Below are 11,716 nucleotides of genomic sequence, written 5' to 3' on the forward strand. Positions count from 1 at the left end.
CTCTTCCTTCAATTTGTTGTTGTTAAATAATCGCCTATATTAAATCTTGTAACAGTTGATTATGCATCCTTTGCTTTTGGTTAGAATAGGCTTTGCATCCTTTGCTTTTGGTATCACTTCAATAAAATTTATTTGTTGTCACATCTTATTTCTTGTTGTCATCTTATTTCAGCAATATGCTCATTATTAGACAGGATGAGTGATTGGATTTTACTTTGTCCAAGAATTTCAAAGATGAACTTTCCGTAATTTCAATCTTTTCTTTTATTGTGGGATTTCAAAACTTAAATATAGTCTTATTGTTTTTAAGAAAAATCAAGGCATCACCCTTTGTTGAAAGACAAGGATATTGCTAGAATTATAAGGCTAGATAAAAGTCTTTAAACATGAGAATAGTCTAAAGATCTTTGGGGTGAAATTTGTATATGATTTAATGGTTTTTAACAACATAGAAATTAAACCATGAAAAAAATGGGACTATATCGGTTAGGAACACATTTGGGGGTATTTAAAGTCAAAGCAAAACTTAGAGACTAACCCATCGAAATTGGCACGAGGTAATCGAACCTGAGATCTTAAGAGGAGTGCACTCCAAGGTTCAAACCAACACCACTATGCCAGCCCAAGTGGGACTTGTTGGAAATTAGGGTATTTTATTTTCCCTAACTCGTTGAGCCTAAATTTTTTTATTCATTTTCTTTTTTGTTTTAGTTTATTGTTTTCTCAGCTTGGACGTGAAGAATTCAAAGTCTTGCGTTCATTGTTCATCCAATATCCGAGATCGAGAGATTTATCCATCAAAGTTTAAGAAAACAATCACTAGTTTTCCAATGGCTGGAAATAGATCTTAAAAAGACTATGAATCACCCGCCGTTATAGATCCACATTCAACTATCATGCGTCCTACGGTGGAGGCTAACAATTTTGAATTAAAACCATATTTCCCATTCATGGCGCAACAAAATCAATTTTTTTGTGTACCAACGGATGACCCAAATCTTCATCTTGCTATTTTCCTTGAATATTGTGACACCTTTAAAAAAATTGTCGCAAACGACGCCGTAAGTTGTAGGTTTTTCCCTATTTCACAAAGTGATAGAGCGATAACTTGATTACATTTACTACCATCCGTATCCGAGTCAACGACATGCTAAAATAGAATCAACTCCACAAAGAGTGGTGTTTAATTTTTGAGAATACTTTAAAGTCGTCCATAACAAGCTCAAGGGAGGATGATGTCTAATCACATGTATGCATCTAATAATCCAAAAACTTTGACAATGTAAGACTCAAATACAATTAAACAATTTTTAATTTCTAAAGTAGTATGGAAAGGAGAAAAAAAACACATCGAACAAAAGGCATGGATCCAAAATCTAATTTATGTTGTAGACTTGTAGTGAACGAAAATGGTCATGTAAATAACAGGCTTTGAATTATTGTAAGCAATATGAATTGTTTGACTACATGATTGCATGAGCTGTGTCATTTAGTCTATGAATTTCCATGTAATTGTAGCCATAAAGGGTAACAATTTTATTCATCCTTTTTTATTTGGTCGGGTGTAAAATGAAAATGGTCTATTATAACATGTTCAAGTTTCAATTATGGTAATCATTTTCTACCATGAAAAGGTGACACAATTTGACTTACACAATGTGAACATATCTTGTGTTTCCATCATAAACTTTGATTCACCACTAAAATTAACCTCTATTTCTCAAACCTCTTTTTCATTTGATAGTGCCATAATTGTTAGATATGCTACAGTGGCAAACAAAAATCTAAATCTAAACTGTTAGGATTCGTTAAGAATTGACATGCAATTGTGTTTTTCTTGTCGTTTGGAACATGTTTAACTGTTGCTCTCGTGACAGTGATTATAAAGAGACATGTTCCCAAGTGTACTTATGGGCGTGCACGGTTTTCCATCCTAAGTCATAATTCTCTCTAATAAATAAAAATAAATTTGATCAATATCACAATTCTAATCAAATAAGAGCAAAATGTTGGGGAAAAAAAACTTTGAACACATTTGCAAGGAAAAAATTGAATCAAATGGAATAAAGTAACATTACTAAGTTTTTATGTTTTTTTTTTTTTTTTATCAAGGTGAAAGAAAAAAAAACTAAGGAATCTGCTCTCTAAATACCCTAAAAGATATCTATAAACAGAGTGATATTTAACCGAGGAGACATTCACATCTGTAAGGAATCAACATTGAATCAAATGAAATAAAGTAACATTACTAAGTTTTTAGTTGTTTTTTTATCAAGGTGAAAGGAAAAAACTGAGCAATCCACCGCCTAAATACTCTGCCGTGTAAATACTCCAAAGATATCCGTAAGCAAAGTGATATTTAATTGAGGATGAGACATCTACATCTTTAATTGTTAGCACCAAACATAGTCAATTAAGTCAGCACATTCGTTGCTTTCTTTCAAAGTATGAGTAAAGAAGACTATCCAAGAAAGAGATCCGAGCTTCAAAATGAGAGGAATCAAATTTGCAAAAGGATAAAATTAAAATCATCATTTAAAATAAAATGAATCCAATTAAATTTAATATTATTATAATCTGTCAAAAAGTATTATTATTATTTTTTGAAGGAAAAAAGTATTATTATTATTATTATTATTATTATTATTATGTTTAATAACCTTTTTTTTATCTCTTTAACTTAATTTTGAGATTTAAATTGGTCTTTTAACTTTAAAAGTTGTTACTTTGATCCTCTTATTCTACCTTTTTAACTCATATATATTGATCTTTTTTTCAAACACATTTCAACATCATTGGTGAAAGATGAAGCGACCTCTCATATGACTTTCACCCTAAACTAGTAGTTGAAATGCATCTCGAAAACCTTCATCTTGTCCAAACTCAAAGGTTTCTAAAGTCTTTTTCCTCCAAATCATAGGGTTTATAGTATAATTTTTCTTATAATTGCTTCAAATTTATGTGTGTATATATAAACTATACATCATGTTTCATTGCCGTCAACTCCAAGTAAGAGCCACACATGTAGTCATGACAAGTTTGTTTAACGATTTGAACACAAAGGATCAATGAGTTAAAAAAAATAAAAATTGAAGGAATGTGCTTGACCTTTGACTTTCATTTTTTTGAGAGGTGCTTGACCTTTGACTTGTGTCGTGTGAAATTGGATTTATTTGTATCTTGCACGTTTATTTAACAGTGACAACATGCTTTCAACACAATCATGTTTTTTTTCTTTATTTGATTTTTTCTGCTATGTAACTTAAGCGTGTTTTTTCCTTTGGTATGCGTTTTTCTTTTCTTTCTTTTATTAGTAGTATTGTTTTTAGGGTTTTCTCTTTTCTATCTTATATAAATTTACACATGTTAAAAAGTTTAAATTAGTAACTTTATCTTCTTGTACATTTTATATTAAATATGTAATTTTTTAATAAATAGTTATTGTTTTTCAATAAAATGTTACTACTTTTAGTTGCTTTAACATATACAATAGTGCATATGTTAGTGTAATATTGTACATGTTAGACAAACGCTTGCTTTTATCATTTTGAACTTTGCTACATGCTTCTCTCTTTTATTCTTATAAACAAAGATTCTGGATTACTGTAGTTTGATTTGCCTTTAGACCTTGAGTGCAATGCTGGAAAATTGGAATGATTATGTGCTGATGAAGATTAATCACCACTTACTCACCGACCAAATCATCTAGTCAATGGTTAATACTACTGCTATATCATCATCAATGACGTTGAATATTTCTTGAAGAATTTCCATTAACATTCATAACAAAATGCTTTGTAAAAAAATCATAAATTTATTTTTGCCCGTTTACTTTATGTCATGAGTGCTGAAATAGGAGAACATGGGTAACTTTTATTACCTCTGTTTATGAGTTGAGGTATGCTTCATTTACTTCATTTAAGGGTGTTCTTTTGAATACATAATTAAAAAATAATTACAATTAAAAAGTATTATGTTTTTAGTGTACCTACTTGTAAAGTGGGATGTGTCACTCTTTATAAATTTATTAAGGAGTGTTAGAAATACACTCTCTAATACACATTTTCTAACACATTCTCTTTTATTAGTTAAATTCATATAGATTTTACCTAATTTATGTGGGGGTCCTATATTCATCTGATGAGTCTTATATGAATTTCAATGATAAAAGAAAGTGTATAGAAAGTTGGAACAAAAAGTGTGTTATTAGCATTTTTTAAACTTATTTTAGGATTTTCCAATATTATACGTGGGACTAAGGTTTTTCTCAATACATTTCACATTTTGTGTGTGTGTATAAATGTTAGGCGATCCAAAATGGTAGACTATACGATCCAAGACAGTAGACTTTGTATATTAGGTATAACTCATCATTAAAAAAACAAGCATGTAAGATGAGGGCAGTGTAATATATTAGAATTTAATTGTTTAATGGAGGTTGTGTAAATTTCTTCGCGTAGATGTCCGATCAATTTTCGCTATGTAAATGTGCATTAATTTGGGAGATGTATTTGTTTGGGCACAAACCCGAATCAAAATCACTGAACACACACAAAAAAAAAAAAAATTAAATAATGTCAATTGATGTGACTAAATTATTTTTTAAAAATTTTGTTCATTTTAAGTGAGGGTATCTAAATAATATTAATTTAAGATTGTTTCCATGAAACACTTTCACCTTATTTGGATCTCTAAATAAGGTCCACATGTGAACACTTACCATTTTTAATAGAATTTAATTGATCTTTAAAAAATGGAGTAGAATTTAATTACTATAGGTGCAGCAGCAGTATTGAACATTGTGTGTTGGTAGAGACCGCAAAGAGGTAGATATAAATGCAATATTGGTGCATCATTTTCATCGCAGTGGAATCAAATTGAAATCGGTATGTATATTACAAGGTACATTTGTTCTTGCCAATGTGTGTATCACTCGTTTGTAATTTGGATTTGTGGAAAACTTTAGGCCTATTTCATGTTCTATTCTTTACAACGTTGGTTATGTTCTCGATTCAGAAGAAAAGAAAGAAAAAAAGTCATTTGCTATTTTAATAAGGGAGTGGATGGTATCAAGAAGTTTATTATGTGTTGTTGGATTATAAACTTATTTATCTTTCTTATTTTGAAAACTCTCGTGTTAAGTTTAATCAAAGATAAGTCAATAAGATCGCTCATACTTTGACAAAAATAGTCACATCTTCAACTAACTTCAATTAATATTTTTATTGATGTACCAACATGCATGCAATCAATTATGAATAAAATGATACATGTATCATTTCCTCAAAGAAAAACTTTGTGGTACAAGTTTTGCTTATTGACTTTTATCACATCTTGATTTGAAGACAATAAAAGGTGATTTTTTGTGAAGAATTTTGACATCATATGCAACCTTTAGAAACATGCAATTTATGCCCCATGTGGACTTAACTTTGGTAATTCGTATGGATATTGCCTAATATATGTAAGAGACATTGCATAAAAGGTGATTCGAACACTAGATATCCCATTTATTCATTTTTAAAAGGTGGATTTCTAGTTAGTAGTTTATTTGACCAAAAAGAAAAGAAACATGCAATTGACTAATTTAAACTTGGGAGGTGTCAAAATAACTTTACAATTCACATGACCACTCTGGACCTAATGTAAGTCATATCCTGTCTCCGTTCTAGCCCAACAGCTATCTCCTTCTTCTATCATATATTAGTTAGAACTCTGGCTTGGAATGTCACTTGCGACAGTCCTAAATTTTCTTGATCATTCTAGAACTTGATGTATCGTTAGTGCCTCACATTCATAATGTTGTTTTGTCGAGCTCTCCCACTCCCACATTGGGTGCACTAACTAGTTTGGAAGCATATTATTGATGGTTGTTTGATTTGGTGCCCTTTCATATCGACGTCTCACTCGTTCATTTTTTGGCGGTTAATGCGTAGGAAAATTCCTACAAATGCTAATTTCAAAAAATTGTGGTTGTCTTGTGGAATCGATTTGTCTTCTTTTGTAAACATAGATGAGATATCTTACGATCAATTTGATTTATGTACATACTCTTGACTTGTCCAAAAAAATAAATTGAGCGTTGTTTTCTAGATTAGCATTTTAATTTTACATTTCATGGTTTGAGGTTTGAAAAACATTTAATAATATTTCCTTTCTGAAATTACTTTTTTGAGTTTGGTCCCCCTCGAATAAAATTTCTGGTTCTGCCACTAATTGAGAGTTTGGTTAGTTGTGTGTTATATGAAGGTTTTAATACAATTTTTTTTTTTAAGATTGTAGTTATATATATGAAGGACGCGTTCTAAGGTAGGAGAGTTTGATAGGTCACTCATTATGTGTGAGTCATACGTTTAGTTTTTAGTCGTTGGATGGTGAAACTCTATGATTGTTATCATATACTGACAACACCAGATTTCACACACAATTGTCTCTCACACGATGACACTCCTCCTTCTAGACTGAGCCACCTTCATCCACTAGCACTCTCGCAGACCAATTTCTATTTTCTCTTCCAATATTAAACTATTATCTTTAATTTTGCATCACCAACATTGAACACATACGCAGTCATCTCCTCTTGATAGAGAGTCTGAGAATATTTAGGTGGCAAACATTAAACATAAGCATTGTGTAAATTTGGAAAATGTAGGAGAAGAATTCAATAGAAGATAAGAGATCGATTCTACTCATGGATCGTCCATCTCAAGCAACAAAAGTGAAACGTCTTTGGAAGCTTCTTGACGACGAAGTCCAACAAGATGAAGACAATTGGCTAAGGAAAAGAATAAAATGTTATCTTTTTGGTCATCGTTCGCCGGTCGGTAATTGGTGGTGGTACACGGTGATTAGTGGCGGTAATTGGTGGTGGCACGAGTGGTTGGCACAAAGATTAATTAAAAGGGAGAGAGAAGAGTTGAAGGAAGGATATAGTGTAGTCAAATCTGGTTGTAAGCTTATTCGTCTACGATGTGAGACCTATCAAACTCTTCTACGCTAGAATGCGTCATGCATGAAGTACCAAACCAAATTAAACTTCTAAATTGCCTTTGTTTTTTTTACTTCTTGGTGAGTGTAGTTCTAGTGGTGTGCAAATTTCTTATTGCTATCCCATCCTATTGCTCTGACTTTTTGGAATGAAACAACAAAATTATTGTTTGAGAGTGAGGTAAAAGAATCACTATATAGTCATTAATTATATACCACCAAAAAAATAAAGCGCAGATCAGAAACATGGACATGAACATGAACACATCTCAGGTCCATCGAATCCCATGATTCCCATGTGTTTTTATTACCACATATCTGTAATACAAAATACATAGAAAGACAACTTTGAAAACAAAAGTAGATCTCAACCTCATATTTAATGGTATACCATGCTTTTTCAGCCACCATGTCCCACTAGAAGGACATGACAATGCTATCAGCTCAAAATATTAGAAGGAAAAGTCCAATATCTTTATGGTTTGTAGTGGTTGAGATGTGTAAACAGAATCTGTCCAAAAAAATTAAGAATTAGCTATACTTATATCTTAATATTTTCTAAAATAACAAATGTTTTGGAGAAAAAGAGTATAAATAACAATTTTTTTCAAAACCAAAATCCCCAAAATTTTATTCATTCTCTCTACACATTAAATAAAATCTCAACAAGGCATCACCATATGATATATACAAGTAGCACCTACATTGTTGAATTGCATGTGGCCACCTATGATATGAGGCTATAATAAGAAATATAATTTAATTCATTACCATACTGAGAAAGTTTAACTTTCCCTCATGTTTGGACATTTTGCTATTTAACAAATGACACATGCATTGGGATTCTCTTCCATGCTTTGAACATGGTAATGTGTTGTCATATAGGGATTATATGCTCTATAATTCCTAATCCATTCTTGAATAGGATCTGGTGGTGGGGGTGCTTCTTTCTTCTTCTCTTCTTCTTTCTTTCCATCTTCTTTCTTTCCCTCTTCCTTCTTTCCTTCTTCTTTCTTTTCTCCATCTTTCTTGGCTTCTTCTTTCTTTTCAGGCTCTTTGGCTGGTCCTACTGCTACTATTTCTGTGTGCCAGAATTTTCTTAATTTGCTCACCACATTTACTGGATCTACTGTTCCTATCACTGTCAGTTTCTTCTCTTTCATGTCCATTGAGATGGCATCAATCCCTGATCACATTGAAAAATAATAAATCAATCCTTTAGATTAAAGAATATCAATCGATATAGTCTCACCATACATGTTTTGGTAGCTTGGTTGGTAAGTTAAGGACGTTGAAGGAGGTTAAAGGAGAAGGTCATGGTTCAATTCCGAGAAACTAACATACTACTAACGTTTGTCTAAAAAACTTGAATAGTCTTTTAATGCAACAAGATAAAAATAGAACCTTCGAAGTTTTTTATTTGTTGATGAAATAAAACCTTTAAAATGTTGTGCAAAATTTGGAAAAACAACTAAATGATTTGATGTTGATTTTAAGGAATTAAACTACTATTTTGCAAATTTGAGTAATGTGAAAGAGGGCAATCCAATCAGAACAACCTTATCAAAACAAGAATTATCTTGGCTAGGAATTCATATTTAGAGTTTATTAGACGCAAATAAGATTAGCCATAGCCACAAATTATTATGCAAGTCATTAGCTTGTGGTGGATATATAGCCTTGCATAAATGCCAAACCTATTGCAATTTACTTTCTATTGCCAATTGATAATTTGCTAAACAACCATGATATTTGAATGCCACATATTCTTCTGCACTTATTCAACACATCATTTTATTTCTCTTTCTTTCATCTTATCATATCACTGATTTGTCATATCGCTTTATTTTATCTCTCTCAAGGTATGTAGGTGTACACCAAACGTTTTTTCGAAATGACCAAATTATCCAAAGACAAAAAGTTATGTTATTTGAACACACAAAACGTCACACCACATCCAACACCAAACGAAATACACTCTCGAACAATTTGTATTTCATATGACGTGAGGGAAAATAATGATTTAAAATGCAAACTATATTCGAACCATACGTTTATATGGTGTCTATGGCGTCAAAATGTATGTATATACGGATTTCAAATTGTGTGTCCACGAAATTTTTCTCAAAAACAAAATATTGGATATAAAAATATGGGTCATGCTAAGGACACTTGTTAAGGAATCAAAAAATACTAAAATTTTATATTGAAAAATGCATTTTTTAGACTTTTAAATCATTGATTACACACATTTTCCTAGACTTTTAAAACATTAGCTACACACTTGTTAAGGAGTAGTATTATATATGATTCTTTAACAAAGCATTTTCCTAAAAATATTTATGCCTAAAAAATAAAGTTTTATACCTTTTGCTCAATGGGAGAAAATTGATGACCCTTTGTAGCATCTTAAGCCAAACTTCGACCATTGAAGTTATTTTTTGAAAATGACAAAGTATTTGTTGTAATTTTGTTAGCAAGGGAAATTGAACTTATGACCTCTTATCACTTTGACTATTGAATTAATCTAACGACAGAATCTCAATTATTAAATTAATCCAATAACTAATAGTTAACTGAAGTCTAAGCAGAGAATCAGAGGATCAAGGGTTAAAATTAGGCAGATCATCATGAAAGTTCAATAGTTTTTTTTTTTAATAAGGAATGAAAGTTCTATAGTTAGTAAAATCATCAATACCACAAAATATATTAGTAAAAAATTTCAATTCTAAATGGACATTTTTTTATGACTCAAAATACTAAATAAATATGATACACTTAAGATAGTGGAGATTTTAAAACAAATAAATATCGATATCAAATTATTCTCTAATTCATATTTTAAGAGAATGGAAAGCAAAGTTGCAAAGAACAACCCAAAATAAACAATAAAATATAATGATTTGGTACCTGAAAGTGTTGAGACTGTTTTAAGAGCCTTCTTCTTGTCCTTGTCATCATGCAAATCTAACTTGAGTACAAACTTCTGCAATGAAAATCATAAACTGATTTAACCCTAATTCATTTGAAGAAAATTTAAGTAATAAAAACAAATTTTCAACCAACCCAAAATAAAAAATAAAAAATATATATATTACTTGAGTAAATACACATGAAATTGTAGCCAATATTTTTCTACCTACCAAAATCTCTATACTATATCAAATTTATTTTCAGACTTCCCTACTACCCTAGATCTTTACATAAGGAGAGAAACAGGGAAAAAAAACAGAGAATATGAAAAGAAAAATAAATAGAAGATGCATAAAGTTCTTGAAGAATAAAAAAGGAATCAAAATTTTGAGTCAAATTTTCCATAAAAGGAATAAATAAGTAAAAAGAATAGACAAGAATCAAAGATAGAAAGTGTGAACCATACCTTCATTTTTTTTCTATTATGAAACTATAAACAGATCAAACAAAGAGAAACAAAATAATGGTATGTTGATTTGAAAGGAAGGTTTAGACTTTAGAGATAATAATAGTGTGAGAGAATGAATGAGAGAAGAGAACTATGATGATAGTGAAGTATTATTGTTATTATTATTATTATATATGTGAAAAAAAATGTTATATATTGATGAGGTGAAAAATAGTGGTGTAGTAGTTGGTTTAAGAGTCAGAATGAGCAGCTATAGACATGAAGTAAGCTATGAATCACCCTTTTCTAAACACACCCCACACAGAACATAGCAGTAGCTGGTTTGATTTTGACTGGATGGTTGAAGGCTGCCACACTTTTGAAATAGGAGGTGGTTCTCTTATTAAATTCTTGTACAAGTTTTACTTTTATTAAATGCTTATAATAAAGGTTTATTATTTCAATGATTGTAGCATGATAGATACATACATGTACATGCATTTTGTATTCAAAGAAAACTAATGGTGGTTAATTCTTGCTGATCTCACGTAATATGACAAAAACACAACTCAAATCTATGAGAAAGATGGTGTCATTAGTATTATCCTAAAATTCTCTACAATTTTAGTGGGATCAAAATTGATTTCGTGAGTGTATAATTGATTTTGACGTTTGGTTGTTGTCAAGTAAAATAGATTCTCTTTTAATAATTGATTCTACTTGAAGTTATAATTTATAATTTATGATTATAAAATTGATTTTCACATATAGACTTATAGTTTAATTCACTTTTATATGAATGTATTTAAATATGAATGACATTTAGTGTTGATTGCTTTTGACTAATGTTTAGTTGTGAGAATTTTTTGCCATCGCACAACCAAATGCACGTGAAAATAGTTTAACTAAATGCTCGCAAATATATTAATAAATAAATACTTTTTTATGTCGAATAATTAATTGATGTATATTTCAATGGTTAAGGTATTCTTATTTGTAGATTCATATACTTGTAGGAGTATCCTATTGCTACCTCTGATTTTATTATAGGAAGAAAAATCGAATAAGATCTTATATACTAATATTTGTTTTTATATATTGGTTAAAAAATATGGTCAAAGTTAGTAATACATTAATTTAAAAAATTATGTTTTCGTGAGCTTAACTCAGTTGGTATGGACAATATATAATATATGCAAGGTTCGGGGTTCAAAACCCCCGCCACCACCAAAAAAATTAAAAAATTTGTACATGCATTTTGGAGTTAAGATCTTCTTCATTTCTTAAAAATAAATAGATAATGTCATTTTATGAGAGACAAATTCTAAAAGAAAACAAAGAAAAAAAAGTAGTAGTCATACCACTAAG

The 11,716-nt window shown here is 30.4% G+C and overlaps 1 protein-coding gene across 1 annotated transcript; it reads right to left on the reverse strand.

The window, feature by feature from the left end:
* Positions 1–7,588: 7,588 nt before the first annotated feature.
* LOC25500830 (heavy metal-associated isoprenylated plant protein 39) lies at positions 7,589–10,730 on the reverse strand. Its single transcript, XM_013589324.3, has 3 exons — positions 10,367–10,730; positions 9,898–9,973; positions 7,589–8,173 (listed from the first exon to the last, which is right to left on the reverse strand). Exons 1-3 carry the CDS (start codon positions 10,370–10,372, stop codon positions 7,806–7,808), a joined length of 450 nt encoding a protein of 149 aa, XP_013444778.1. The 5' UTR covers positions 10,373–10,730; the 3' UTR covers positions 7,589–7,805.
* Between the last annotated feature and the right edge of the window lie 986 nt (positions 10,731–11,716).

This window comes from Medicago truncatula, chromosome 8, assembly GCF_003473485.1.
Source record: "Medicago truncatula cultivar Jemalong A17 chromosome 8, MtrunA17r5.0-ANR, whole genome shotgun sequence".
In the NCBI taxonomy this organism is placed as follows: Eukaryota; Viridiplantae; Streptophyta; class Magnoliopsida; order Fabales; family Fabaceae; genus Medicago; species Medicago truncatula.